Source organism: Narcine bancroftii, chromosome 6 (assembly GCF_036971445.1).
Source record: "Narcine bancroftii isolate sNarBan1 chromosome 6, sNarBan1.hap1, whole genome shotgun sequence".
NCBI classification, from domain to species: Eukaryota; Metazoa; Chordata; class Chondrichthyes; order Torpediniformes; family Narcinidae; genus Narcine; species Narcine bancroftii.
The window spans coordinates 28,093,821-28,109,416 of NC_091474.1; the positions used below are offsets into that span (position 1 = coordinate 28,093,821).

Here is a 15,596-nt window from a genome sequence, read left to right on the forward strand (position 1 = left end):
GTTGGAAAATGAATGAAACAAAGCTACTGCACTAGATTTAAATTATTTGAATTTTTGATGGAAGAACTTGTGTGATGTAACCCAGTCAAAATTGTGCATTATAAAATCTTGAATCTCCCTGTAGTTTAATGTTGTATAACCTACTCAGAATTGTGCATGCATGCACATGAGCCCAAAGACTTAAAGGAATATAATTTTTCTCTCCAAAGCATTGCCACGTCAAATGAACCTTTCATTCCTCAAATGTACCCTGTGCTTGCGCTGTCCAAGTGTAATTATGTGCCATGTAAAATTGGTGCATCCCAGAACAATTAGTCTATCAGTTTTTCTTTAAAATCCACTCATCAGTACTGCCAAGAGGTACAATCCACTTTAGTAAGCTAGTTTTACTGAAAAAATATGATTAATTATAATGAGTTTTATTGCCATATACATTATAAAATGTTCATGAGAAGGGTAAAGAGAGCTGTGGTCTGGGTGTAGGTTGATGGAACTAGGTGGAAAAATAGTTGGGAAACTATAGATGGCTCAGGACCAGGAACCAGGCAATGGGGTTAATGCAGAACCCATTGGTTGATGTGGATGAGTTGAGCCAAATGGTCTGTTTCCATCTGTATGATTCCATGAAGTTTCCTGAAAGTGCCAACATTAATAAGTAAGATGGTAAAGAAGGTGCATAGCATGCTTGCTTTCATCGGTTGAGGCACTAGTATAAAAGTTGACAAGTCATCTTGCAATTGAATAAAACTTTGGTTAGCCATATTTGGTGTATTGTACACATTCTGGTCACCACACTATAGGAAGGATGTGGTGGCTTTGGAAAGAAAGGGTGCAGAAGAGGTTCACCGGGACATTGTTTGGATTAGAATGGATTAACTGTAAACAAAGGATGAACAACTTGGATTATTTTCCCTGGGGGTGATTGGAAGCTGAGAAGCTAACTGATAGAAGTTTATAAAAATATGAGAGGCATAGATAGGATAGTTTTATTTCCACCAGCATGAAGACATTGTTTAAGATGAGAGAGAGAAAAGATAAAGGTGACATGTGAGCCAAGTGTTTTTTGCAGGAAGAATGGCCAATGCGTATTACACATTGCTTGGAGAGATGATAAAAGCGGGTACTATTGCATTCTTTAAGAAACATTAGACACACAGACAGATAGAATAGTGGGATACAGTTCATGCAAGGGCAGATGGAATTAGATTAGTATCATAATCTGTGCAGACATGATGGGCTGACAGTGTTGTCCTGGTGCTATTCTATGTTTTATTATTTCACTGACAGAAGTACAGAATGATTCTGCTGGTGTATGGCTGTTTTTAACTTCAATTTCCATTATATTTAAACCATTACAAATTTATTGCTGAGTTATATTTAGAAACTGTAAAAAGAAATATGATGTTCATAATTGTTTCTTCTGCACAGATGAAACTTTACATAAACAGGTAGTGAACAAACGCTGTCGTAATCGTACACGCCAAACCACTGTAGAAGCAGAACACAAAGTTCTTGGTGATCTTACTAATATGACAGACAATCAAAATGCAAATATTGCTCAGGGTGGACAGTGGCATCCAACCACCACTGGCCCAACCCATGGGAACCAACAGGAACTGAATTGCCAGCGTAGAGAGAGACACAACCGAATGGAGAGAGATCGCAGGTGAACCCTTGATGGGGTAGGGCAGATAGATGATATGTAAATATGATTTTAAAATTCAGGAAAGAAAGTGTTAGGAATTTAATGTTTTTCCTTATTAAATGTTTTTTCTTCTTATCAATCTCCAAACTTTGGAAAAAAAATGTAAAGGATTTAAATTGGTCTGCATTATACCAAATAGTTTTTATGTTGTAATTAGGATATGTTCATACTTTTTTTCTATCTTAGAACTACAATTAGTCTGACTCACAGAACTTTGTTAATTTGTTATCACATTCTTGGCGAAGGGGAAATTACTGGGAAAAAAAAATGCAAAAACAACCCAAAGAAAATAATAAAATTAATCAGATGAACAGTTTGCCACCTGGCTGAGAAGATTCAGCATGCTTGCTGAATGCAACCATCTTTTTCATATTGTCTCGTTCATTATTCTTCTCAGCCAATGTTCATCAACTATTCTTGTAACTTTGGCTAGTCTGCAAATGTAAACTAGTTGAAGTCACAATCAGAAAGTTATACACTAAGTCAGACAATGCTGAAAACCACTCACGAAGGAGCCAGTAAAAGATCTGTGTTAAAGTATCAAGATTATATGAATTAATGGATTCATATCATTTAAATTCACATAATTTAAAATTGTTTTAAATTTGTGTTGATGTCAATATAATACTGTAGATATAAAAAATGTAAACCCTAAGCCCAAAAAATCAGCATTGCATGTATTTAAACAGCAATAATCATAATTTTTTAAAAAAAACAAGTGTTGGGGGTGGGGGGGGGGTGGCTTGAAACAGGTTAGGTGGATATTGGACTAAATTTCCTTTTAGTTATGTATCTAGTCAAATAATTTTAAAGAATCCAAACAAAATAAAAACTCCTAGCAAGACTACCACATCAATTAATGGTACAAAATTAACTTGTTTGAGCAGCTCTTTGTGAAGAAAAGGTTCAGGATGTACACATGGGTGGAAGGTCAAGCAGATCATTACACCTTGAAGTCAGCTTATGAAAATGAAGAAAGCCAGAAGCATTTTAACAAGAGGATAGGAACAAGAAATGTTCACAGCCAGTTAAGGATAGTTCTTCATATTTTCACACTACAAGACATTCAGTGGTGAACAAGTAAACATTGATGAGCCAACAGTCTGCTTTCCTGTGGGTATGGTGTACTTTAAGCAAAATACTATTTCTTGTCCAGCACTAGGATGTCAATTTCATGTCTTATTAACTTCAATGCACCTTCAAACTGCAAGAGTTAGAATATTATGTGGAGAATGGTTACCTTAAACAGATGACCGTTAACAGTTGAAAGAAATCTGAGCTTAGCTGTTTTGATTGAAGGCTTCACAATGATCCAGAGCACAGCTGTTCAGCAAAGGAAGTTGTATTGGATAATATTCTCTGCTGCAGAGAAATGGACTTTGAGAAAAGGCAGACAAGACCGTTACCCTAGATCTCTTTAACAAAGAGTCACAATCTGGCCATTCTTCTCATCAGGGCTCACCCACCCTCCTGCTCTGTTAATTGTGAGTTCATTTTTAAAAAAAATTATATTTCATTCTGCATTCTCATTGGATGTAAACTTCAATAAGTAGCACATTTATCCTCAACAAAGCCCTAATTAACACATCACTATACATAAAATAATGGCCCCTTTTAGAGCTCATTCAGTCAGTAGTCTAGTTCCCATGAGCACACCTTCAATACCTAATCTGCTGTGTACTTGCAGTAAATTGGGTTTTTTTTTTGTATTTGGAATTCATGGATCTGCAATTACTGAAGTCTCTTAATTTTTGTAATGCAAATGCAACTTATTTTATCAAGTCCTTTACATTTCTCAGCACTTAAATCAATTTACAATTTGTTGGTTCTGTTGCCTGATCCATTTAACTGCTACAAGATCATCATATGCTCTCCATAGTATTTTCATTTTTATTCTGGTCAAAAAGTTTGACAGTCTCAAAGCCAAAAGATGGGATTCACTGTAGCTACTTGCATTTATTTGCAGGCGCAGGATTCGTATATGTTGTGATGAGCTGAATTATCTTGTTCCATTCTGCAATTCTGAGACTGATAAAGCTACAACATTACAATGGACGACTGCCTTTCTAAAGTATATTCAGGAAAAACATGGTGATATACTAAAAAAGGTAGGTCATAACGTGGTCTTTTGAAAACTGTGGCTTGCAATAGACTAAAATTACATGAGCACTGCAAAACTGTCATACCTCCCCATGTGACTTTTTACCATACCTGAGCATAGGTCTTAAGCATCAGCAAGCATCATGGGCTGATCCAGAAATTACAAACACATGAGATCCTTGGTGAATTCATAGTTTGGATTTAGAATTGGCTGGCCCATTGAAGGGTAGGGGTGGAAACATGTAATTCTAGCTGGAGACATGTAACCATTGGTGTTCTAAAGGGATCAGTTTTGGGGCCCTGTTGTTTGTGATGCCTTGACAAATGATGGCAAACACCATACACCTTTTCCACTCAAACTACCCACATTAGGCCAATTTCAAGGAACTATGGTTCTGAACACCCAGCTCCTTCTGAATATCAATGTTTTTAGAGTCGCCATTAACTATTTACTTTGCCCTTTTACATTTGACCTCACAAAGTGCAACAACTCATTCTTGTCTGGATTAAAATCCATCTGCCATTTCTCTGCCCATATTTGTAACTAGTCTTTCTCCTGTTGAAGTCTTTGCTAACCCTCTCCACTGTCCAAACTCCACCAATTTTTGTATTATCTGAAAACTTAATAAGCCACCATCTTTTTTTTTAAATCTGTCATTTATATACATCACAAACGGGGGTCTGAATACCAATCCTTGTGGAATTTCAGGGGTCAGAGGCTGCCAGCCCAAGTAAGTCTTCCACCACTAACCTCTCTTCTATGGCCAGCCAATTTCACTTCCAAACTATCAGTTCACCATGGATCCTATGCATCTGTACCTTCTGAGTTGGCCAACCAGGAGGGACCTTGTCAAAAACCATACTTACTGGTGGCACGGTTAGTGCAGCGGATACCGAGCACTATTACAACCATGGTCCGAATCTGGCACTATCTGTACGGAGTTTGTACATTCTCCCCATGTCAGCATGGATTTCCACTTTGTACTCCAGGTTTCTCCCACCCTCCAAAAATGTAAGAAGTTTATAGGTTAATTGGTATATGGGTGGCATGAGCTCGAGGCCTGGAAGGGCCTGTTCCTACATTGTATCTCTAAGTTTAAAAAAAACCTAAAGTCCATGTAGACAACAGCCACTGCCCTACCCTCATCAACCACCTTTGCCACTTCCTGAAAAACTCATTCAAATTGGTAAGACATGACTTGCCCTTCACAACGTCATGTTAACTGTCCCTAATGTGATCACGACTTTGCAAATGTGCATAAATCTGATCCCTCAGTATGCTTCCCAATAGTTTCCCTACCACTGATTTGAGTCTTACAGTTGTATAATTTTTGGATTATTCTTTTTTCCCTTCTTGAACATTGTCCTCACTCCAGTCTTCTAAGACTTCTCCTGTCATTAGTGAGAGTGCAGATATATTTGTCAAAGTCCCAACAATCTCTTCACTTGCCTCTTTCAATAACTAGGGTTATATCACATCAGACCCAAGGGACACCACATTAAATGCTAACGATAACCCCAACACCACCTCTTTCTTGATCTCAAAATGTCCAAATATGAACTTTCTCCACATTATGCTCCCTATCACTGTCCATATTCTTCTTCTTGGTAAATACCAATGCCAAGTACTCATTTATTCCCTCGTCCACTTCCTCTGAGTCCAAGCATAAATTCCGTCCTGTCTTGAGTGATCCTCTCCTCTCCCTAGTCATCCTCAAGTTTTTAATGAAAGTAGAAAAATGCTTTGGAATTCTGTAATCCTGCTCACCATTTAATTGCTCCTTTTGGCCTTCTAATACCCTGCTTGAGCACTTTCCTGCCGAATTTGTATTCCTCTTGGGCTCTATCTGATTGTAGCATCCTGAATCTCATTTGTGCTTTTTTTTCTCAACTAAGTTAATGAACTCTCTCGTCATCCAAGTTCTCTTCCCATCCCTCTCCTTCCTCTGTATTGGAACTTGCTTGGCTTAGACTAATTGGTTCTTAAACATCAGCTAAATTTCTGGTTGCCTGTTAACAGCTGCTCCCAGTTCACTTCCTCTAGCTCCTGTGTAATCTTACAATGAAGCTGTCCAAATTTCAAATCCAATTTGTCATGATCGCATTGATGGTGGCCAGGAAATGCAGAGCAGTTGCCTGGAAGTCCAACTCCTACCTGAGCATTGAATGCTGGAACACAATACAGAGCCATGTTCCTCTGGAGAAAATGATCTATAACATAAGGAAACAATATAGACTTTTTTGAAGGTCTGGCAGCCCTACTTAAACTACATAGGAGCACAATTGTAATGGGGACCACCGTGCCTCGCCACCCTACCCTACCCTCCTAATCCAACCCTCAATTGGCAGAGAAACTGAGAGGATCCATCCCATTCTAACCAGGAAAAGACATGAAAAAAAAGAAGTCAACCTCTGCACTGACTGCCGTGACACAACCAACCCATAATCCCCCAAATATAAGTTTCATACCTTTGTTGTGTTTTGGTTATTGTGTTTAAGTGTAATTAGTTTGGTGTTAAGTGTTCAATGTTGGGGGAGGGAATGAAATAAAAAGAACTCAAAACTCTTTGAAAAGATTGTATGGAATTAACAAGTATGAAATGTAAATAATATTGATGATAACAATATTAATGATATTAACAATTGTTGGAGTTTGATTGGAAAAACTATAAATAAAATATTTAAAAAAGAATTATCACTATTTCCAAATGTTTCCCCACTGAAACTCTTAACACCTTGGCAGGCTTATTTGCCAATTCATGGTCTAGTATGACCCCCCTACCTGGTTGGGATATCAGCATGCTGTTTCAAGAAACTCTCCTGGACACATTTTACAAATTCATCCCCACATAAACTGTGGTACCAATGACATCCCACTCAATATTGGGAAATTGGCTGGACACTACGACAATCCTGTTGCTTTTGAATCTTTCCATAATCTGTTTACATATCTGTTTCTCCACCTCCTGGTGGCATTTATTTGTTGATAACATAGCCCTACCAAAATGATTGCACCCTTCTTATTTCTTTATTATTTCTACCCACACACACAACCTCAGCCATTGAGCCCACCTTTATATTCTTTCTGAGTGCAGCTGTGACACTTTCCAGGTCTTTTACCACCTTCTATAATCCTGTCTCAAACAATGATACCCAGGAGCACTGAGCTGCCAAACCTATTCCTCTTGCAGGCAGGTCTCCATAATGGTCACAACATCATAATTCCAAGTACCGATCTCAACTCCAAGCTTGTCAGTGTTTACCACAATAATCCTTGTATTAAAGTAAGCACAATTCAGCCCATCAGTCTTGCTGTGACCTTTTACCTGACCCTTCCTTTCAGGCTTGCTTTCACTAGCATCTGCCAACCCCTCAACTGCTACTCTTGGTTTAACCTCCCGAGTAGCACAAGTAAACCTTCCTTGATAGAGAGTGCAATAATTAAAATATCTGAACCCCTCTTTCCTGCACCAATTTCTTAGTTATGCATTAAACTATCTTCCTTTTCCTTGCTGCACTATCACATGGCATGGGTAGTAATCCTAAGATTACAAACCTAGAACTTCTGCTTTTTAACTTTGTACCAAGCTTCCTAAAACTCATTCTGTATGAACACATTTCCCTTTCTACCATGTCATTGGTACCAAATGGGCCACAACATCTGGCTGCTCTCCCTCTCCTCTCCGAAATGTAGTGTACATTGTTAATGTCATTAATATTGTTATCAGGGAAGCAACACACTATCTTAGAATCTCTCTTGCAGCCACAGAAAACCTATCCAAGCCCCCTGACAATCGAGTCTCCTACCACTGTAGCTCCAGCTAACTTCATCCTTTCCTAATGAGCCTCTGAGCCAATCATGGTGCCAATGACCTTGTTGCTGCTGCTACCCTTAGTCCCTGGCCACTCAGCAGTATCCAAAGCAGTGTACTTGTTATTGAAGGAATGGCCACAGAGAAACTCTGTACTGTCTGGGTTCTCCCTTTATTCTTCTTCGTGGTCACCTAACTGCCTGTCTTCTATACATTAGGTGTGACCACATCACCATAGTTGTTATTTATGACCTTCTCTGCCTCTCGGATGATCCTGAATTCATCCATCTCCAGTTCCAATTCCTTAACATGTTCATTAAAGAGCTGCAGATGTAGTCCCCAGGGATGCTGGAAATGTCCCTGATATTCCACATTCTATAGGAGGAGTCTGACTTGATCTGTACTCTGATAGCCAGCCCCACTGCACTGAGCTAAAGTGCACTAAGTATGAAAAGCTGAAAGACCTTCCCTGTTCTTCCCTGAACCTCTGGTCAGCCTTCTTGCCAGAGCCCCTTAAGCCAAAACCTCTCTACTTAACTGAATCAAAGCATTTCCCTTCAACTATTGCTAAGGTCCACTACAAATTGATCACCTTGTTATACCTATTATTATCAGCTACACTCTGGACTTTCTTTTTATAGGTTCAAGATTTTTTTAAAAATTGGACAAGTAAATCCAGCATTTGGGAGTTGAGAGAATAGACTGGCATGCTTTGGTAGATACTCCAGACAAGGCCGGGTGTGGAACTGCAGCAGCAAAAGTGGAGCAGCAGGAGATCACATCAGGATTTAAGGAATGAGCTAAAGATTGAGATTGTAGTGGCCAAGTGAAGGGAGCGGTTGTTATTTTACTGTTGGTTGCAGTTTTCCCAAAGATATAGGTACCTTATTTACTTCTTTGCAGCTCTACCAGTTTCTGTGCTATTAGATTGCCATCAGACCTTTGTGTTTTACTATAGGGTAGGGGTTACCTAAAATTGGAAAAATCAATGTTCTTGCTGTTGCATTTAAAGCTGCCCAGGAGGAATATGATGTATTTTTCCTTAAGCATATGTTTGGCCTCAAGCTGGTAATGCATGAGATCAAGGACAGACCAGTCTGAGAACGGTGAGGAGAAGTAACTGGGATATTGAGCTTGGATCCACAGACAATGTAGATGTTTAGCAAGGAAATTTCCAGTTTGCATTTGGTCTCCCCAAAATAGAGGATTCCACACTAAGTGCCCTGAATGCATTAGATTTAAGTTGTATGGTGTGCTTGTAAAGCTCTCCCTCAACTGGAAAGCCTGTTTATGGAAAAGCACAAAAACTGCAGATGCTGGAAGCTTGAGCAAACAATTACCAGTATCTGCCTAAAGAGCTCAGTGCATCAAGCAGCACTACTGGGTAGAAATGGTCAGTCAACATTTCAGGTTGGGACACTTGATCAAGACTGTTTATGGTCCTGGACAGAGGTGAGAGAGGAGATGTAGGGGCAAGTTTTGTAACTTATGTAGTTTCAACTGGAAGTGCCAAAGTGGGTGGGGAGGGAAGAGAGTACCAGTTATCTTAATAACTTCATGATACAGGCTAGGTTTTATTTTTTTTAAAAACTTCAACGACATGATCAAACATCCACATCTACAAAGGTACTTGGAGAAACCCAAGTGCAAGAGCACATAAAGCTTCAAACTGAGGCAATACCTCTTTATAGAAAATTCCTATTTGATCATTGGTTAAAGTCTTTGATCTGAATAACTGATGTAATTGTTGAACTTGCAGATTGAAGGAAGTTGCCTAGAAGTAATAATGCAAGTTAACGCTTATAAACTTATTTTTAATAGCAAGTTAAATGTATGCACAAGAGCAATTCTTAGAGTAAGTGGTAAATATTCTTTATCTTTAAGGAATTTGAGAGTGTTTTCTGTGGGAAAACTGGCAGACGATTGAAACAACCAAGAGTAGAAACACCAGTAGATCACACTGTAACTACCAGTGTACACAATCATGGTGTGATGGAAGGTAAATGAACTCCAGCATGAGTGAAGTTAAAGTTCCAAGAGAGGTACAAAGTTAAATGTATCTCCCTGATTCACTATATCAAAAGTCAGGATCAGGAAATGAAAAACGATAGCCAAACAGCAATAAACTATTTGTCATCGCAGCATAGTGGTATTATCACTGGCAATGTTCAGTACTCTAAACTTGCACTGTAAAATCAAAGATGGTGACAGAAAATTTGAGTCCACCATGATTTGTGCCAATATAATTGTATTCCCCCAATGTCTAGAAGTCCAGGTGTTTTACTTGGCTTTCTGCCAGGTTTTATCTATACTGAATTCATCATTCAACCTTCTTTTGTTGGATGGAACATTTCAGTGTATGAACAGGCAAATAGACAATGCTATAATTCAATTGTTTTGTCCAGACATGTTTATGGTGAATAATCAGTCATGCCCAATATGGTTATCATGGCTATTAGGCCATCAATTTAAAACCTTCAAATTATTAATATGTGTTATAAATTATATAAATTTTTTAATGCACGTATTTTGAAAATCACGGTAGATTCACATTTTTCCGACCTACCTGTCTTTGATATTTAAATTGAATGCAGTTTGAGCAGTCACAGCACTGGTATGATGTCGAACATTGTATAAATGGATTTTATAGCCAGAAACTGTTGACCACATCAACAAACTAGGTAACTCTACATCTGAATGTTGGTAATAAAGTGAAAACACAGCTAAAGCGACAGTATCCATTTAATTATACATGATCAAACATCCACATCTACAAAGGTACTTGGAGAAACCCAAGTGCAAGAGAGCATAAATGTGCATGTTTTAACAAACTTTTTGATCACAGTAAGAACAGTTTGGGAAAAGAAAAACATATTTTCACAAGACTGAAGCACTTTAATGAAGCATGCTAATAAGGTTGTTAAGTTTTATATGCCATCCAAGAGGATGCTGTCCCTTTACTGAAAACTGATAGTTAAAGACTATATAAGCTTTAATATATTTAAGGTGCAAAAAAGATATTTATAATCTTTAACAAAAAAAATTCCTTATTCTATAAAGAGGTTTTATTCATTAAATGGATCTGTTTAGTTTTATTTCAATGACCTGTTAATTGTTGTTGATGCTATTAATCTTTAAAATAAAGGATAACCAAATACTTAAATATAAATGTTTCATAAACCATACATTGAACTATATCATTTAATTATATTTCATACTTGAGTTGATCTGGGCATATTTTAGTTAATATGTTTAAAATAAATATATATGATAATCCTTGAAGGGTCTTCTGTCAACTTTAGGATATAAATAACAAAGTAAATGTATTAATGAAAGATGTTTCACACTATATTGAAAATTTCTGATATAAAGATCTATCACTAATATTAAAATTTAAAACAAATTACTTGTATTTTATATTTGAGCTAATAAAGCTATTCATCCTTTTTTAATGTTGAATTTCTTTAAATTATAGAGAAATGACAAAAAAAAGTCATTTTACTAATGTCAAAAATCATACGAATTATCAATTGTAGCACAGTAAAACTAATTGGGCAAACCCAGTGCTGTTTTCTTTCACATAACTGGTGCCCAGATCTCACACTCCCTTCGATGCAATGCACCAGCCCCCTGGCTCCTGCATAGCCTTTAATGAACTAGCCTCTTGATTCCGACATTTCCTTTAAATTTACTGGTTAATTGGAGGAATTATTCTACTACGTTACATTTGAAAAGAATTGCATTGACTAACATGCAGTCATTCTTTCTACAAAACTTTCTGCAAACTTTCTAGCCTAGCATCATCAAAGTCCTATTTGTGCCTGATTAACAGAGTTCTACTTTAAGTAAATTCACGCCAATTATATGACTGTAATGATCTAATTTACTGCCTTTCTTTGGCTTGGCTTCGTGGACGAAGATTTATGGAGGGGTAATGTCCACGTCAGAACTGGAAATGACACTCTTGAATTTTCTAAGAAAGAATATTTCTAAAGTATCAAAAGGTGTACCAGCAGTTCACTATTGAAAGGGGGTACCATTTACCACCAGCATGCTATCAAGTTTCGATGAGGAATGTGCAGGGATAAGAAGAGAAACCATTTATGGAGGTAATTTGATTAACCCTGTTCCATTCCATGCTTATCTATTTAGTTTTAGTTCCACAGAACAATAATATAAAAGGAACAGGATGGTAAGGTTATGGTCTATCCCAGTGGTTGCAGAGAGGTAAAGAAAGGGTGATCAGGTTATGGTCTATCCCAGTGGTTGCAGAAAGGTAAAGAAAGTATAATGCGATAAAGCTACAGTGACTAAAGGATGTATCTTGAGCCGTCCTGGTGCTGGAATGAGAAGAACATGAAGAAATTAGTGGTGAGTAATTAAGAAAGATGGACATTGATGTGGTAGAACATAAAACATTGCAGCACAGCCCCTTAGAATTGGCTATTCAGCTCTTCTAGTCTGTACTGACCATTTTTTCACATCCCATTGACCTGCTCCCATTCCATAACCCTCCAGACCTCTCCCATCCACATATCTATCCAATTTATTCTTAAAACCCAAGATCAAGCCCACATTCACCTCACCAGATGGCAGCCTTCCACACTCCCACCACTCTGAATGAAGAACTTTCCCCTAATGTTCACCATAAACCTTTCCCCTTTCAGCTTAAAATTATGACTCTCATATTTATCTCCCCCAATCTAAATGGAAAAAGCCTACTCACATCCACTCTGATTATACCTCTCATAATCTTGTAAACCTCTATCAAACCTCATTCTTTTTCGCTCCTAGGAATAAAGTCCTAACCTGTTTAATCTTTTCCTGTAACTCAACTCCTGAAGACCCTGCAACATCCTAGTAAATCTCTGCTCTCTTTCACCCTTAGGCTCACAATGTTGTGCCAACCTATATATACCTACTATATAAAAAAAATGAAACCCTCCTGACCTCATATCCTCCATTTTTCTTTCATTCATGTCTCTAAGAGTCTCTTAAATGTCCCTATTGTTCCAGCCTCCATCACCCCTGGCAATGCATTCCATAAGTCTCTGTTTTAAAAAAAAACTACCCCTTATGTCTCCCCTTAAACTTTTCTCCCTCCACTTTGTATAGATGTCCTCTGATGTTTGCTACTCTGGCCTGGTTTACAGATGCTGGCTATCTACCTTATCTGTGCCTCTCAAAATCTTGAGGACCTCTATTAAGTCACTTCTTATCCTTCTTCACTCCAAAGAGAAAAGACCTAGCTTAGCTGAGATGTAAACTATATCCTGATCACTAATCTGTGTAACACATGAATGAAAGATGAACATAATCAAATATAAGATGTAGGAGCCTCTCAAGTCCACTCCACCATTCCATTGTGAGCTGATCTTTTTCCCACTCAGTCTCACTCCCTTGCCTTCTCCCCATAACCTTTGATACCCTGACTATTCAAATAGCTATTAATCTCGTCCTTAAATAAACCCAATGACCTGGCCTCCAGAGTTGCCTGTGGCAGTAAATTCCAGAGGTTCACCATTCTCCGGCAAAATAAATTCCTCTGCCTCTCTGTTTTAAAAATGGGCGCCTTTCAATCCTGAAGTTATGCCCTCTTGACCTTGACTCCCCTACCATTGGAAACAACATTTCCACATCCTCTCTGTCCAGGCCTTTCAATAGTCAGAATGCTCTCATTCTTCTGAACTCCAAAGAGTACAGTCCAAGAGCCGTCAAATGTTCTTCATATTGCTGATCCCTTCATTCCAAGAATTATTCTTGTAAATCTTCTCTGAAGTCTCTCCTATATCAGCACATCCTTTCTTAAATAAGGAGACCAAAACTGTACCCCGTACTCCAAGTGAGGCCTCACCCGTGCCTTATAAAGCCTCAACATCACATCCCTGGTGTTATATCTGCATAATGAAGGTACCTTGATGAATAGGATATGTCCTTTAAGTTCCTTAATGGGTACAATATAATGTCTTTTGCTTCCTAAACTTTATGTATGCTTCCTTCTTCCTCTTAACTAGCTGTCTCACTTCTTTTGTCAATTATTATTCCTTTATCCTACCATCTTTTCCTTGTCTCAGTGGGAACCTCACTGGTGCATGGCACAGGCAGCAATTCTGAGATTACTACCCTTGAGGTCCTGTCTTTCACCTTTCAACCTAGCTCCCTCTAATCCAGGACCTCATCCCTATGTTGTTTATACCAATATGTATCATGACTTTTGGCTGCTCACCCTCCCTTTTGAGAATAGCATGGTCCCAATCTGAGACTTCCCTGACCCAATCACTGGGAATCCAGGTGTCTCTCATGTCCATAAAATCACCTGTCAGTCCCTCTAACTATTTATTGATGCCCTATCACTACTGCTCTCCTTTTCTCTCCCGTCTTCCCTTCTGAACTACAGGCCAGGCTTAGAGCCAGTTTGCCCTGGTAGGTTGTTTCCACCCCCCTGCCCCAACAATATCCAAAGCTGTATACTTATTGAGGGGAGTGGCATATGGGTATCCTGCACACCTTTTCTTTTACTGACAGCCACCTAACTTCCTGCCTACTTCAGCTTCAGTGTGTCTGCCTCCCTGTTGCTTCTCTCTATGAACTCCTCATTCTCCTGTATGAGCTGAAGGTCATTGAGATGGAGCTCCAGTTCCCTAAAGAGGTCTGTAAGAAACTGCAGCTTGATGCACCTCATGCAGATGTAGCTATCAGGGAGATGGCAAATTTCCCAGATTTCCCACCTCTCACAAGAACACTCACTAATCCTATTGCAATTCTGACTGTTCTACCTTGGCACTAATACAAGGTCAAAGAATAAATACTAATAGACTCTCACCAGAGTCTTACCTTAGTCTCTGCTTCTCGCCTTGAGCCAAAGTCTTAACTCACCATTTTAAGTCTGGTCCATTCTAACCCTGGCCCCCTCACACACGATGTCCACTCCTCTTATACCTCTTTCCTATTTAAACAGTCCTGCTCTCGCACACTTTCGCTCCAACTCCTATTCACTGGAAAAGAAACTTACCAGCACAGTACTCACCTGCTTAAACTCGTTTGCTGGGCAAGTTGAATTATTGCTAGGGAGAACTGAACTATTTAGAAAATCTTTTATGAAAAAAGAAAGTATATTGTTATAGCTTTCAAAATAAATTGGTTAAATATTTCTTGTGCAATTTTATCATAAAAATTAGAATGGGATTAATTGAATAACTTAAAGATAGTACTGGAAAGATGGGCCCAATCGTTACTTTCTATGTTCTATGTTAATTTTGGTTTTAATTTTTTTATGAAGAAAACATAGTTTTGCAGAATGTTGTTTTTCTCCAACATTTTAAGACAATTTTTTTCCCAGGAGCACTTCCACCTGAAATGAATCTATTGACCTCATAGATTACTGCACAAGCCTTGACTAAAAGGAAGAAATATCCACAACTGAGAGTGTTCTTCATGCCCAGTAAAGAAATGCACAACATGCAAGAAAAAGAATAAAATTGCCCATTCCAGTTCCCTTTATTGTGGGATTATTTTAACAAAGTTTATGCAAACTAGCTATGCCTCAAAGCAGAATTGTTTTCCCTGTAATTATTCATAGAGTATAACTATTACAACAAAATAAAACATTGTATCTGTATCCAGGAAAAGTCAGTTAGTTCTGTGGCGCTGCTGAGTTTATAGCTCAGTCTTAATTATTCCTAATCATGGAATTCAATTATTGAGTAATTTTTAAACATCTCTAAATTCTCATTCTCCTATCTTACTTTCAAACTGCAATTTTTTAAAAAATAGCTTTGCAATATGAACTGACTCTATTTGTATGGCTGTTTCTATGTCTAATATGATTGTGTGCAGTATTATTGCCTTGGAGCCCATCACATTGATCATCGCCAGTGGTCTGCTCTAGCCTCCGATCACGTGGCCTGGCGACACACCATTCACCAGCCTGTCTCCTCCTTCGAGAACGCACAAAGTGCTGACCTTGAAGACAAAAGGAG

General features: G+C 38.3%; 1 protein-coding gene across 17 annotated transcripts in view; it reads left to right on the top strand.

The window, feature by feature from the left end:
* LOC138735880 (transcription factor-like 5 protein) overlaps positions 1-15,596 on the top strand; it is a 42,163-nt gene that overhangs the window by 24,584 nt on the left and 1,983 nt on the right. For 5 of the 17 annotated variants that reach the window (XM_069884443.1, XM_069884439.1, XM_069884447.1 and 2 more), the window contains 5 exons: positions 1,429-1,666; positions 3,672-3,813; positions 9,502-9,616; positions 11,537-11,726; positions 14,957-15,058. In XM_069884443.1, coding sequence (XP_069740544.1) covers positions 1,429-1,666; positions 3,672-3,813; positions 9,502-9,616; positions 11,537-11,610 — 569 coding nt within the window. In that variant the 3' untranslated portion in view covers positions 11,611-11,726; positions 14,957-15,058. Of the gene's footprint in view, positions 1-1,428; positions 1,683-3,671; positions 3,814-9,501; positions 10,695-11,536; positions 11,727-14,956; positions 15,161-15,596 lie in introns of those variants that run through there. The other 12 variants (XM_069884450.1, XM_069884451.1, XM_069884448.1 and 9 more) reach the window with 9 other exon arrangements.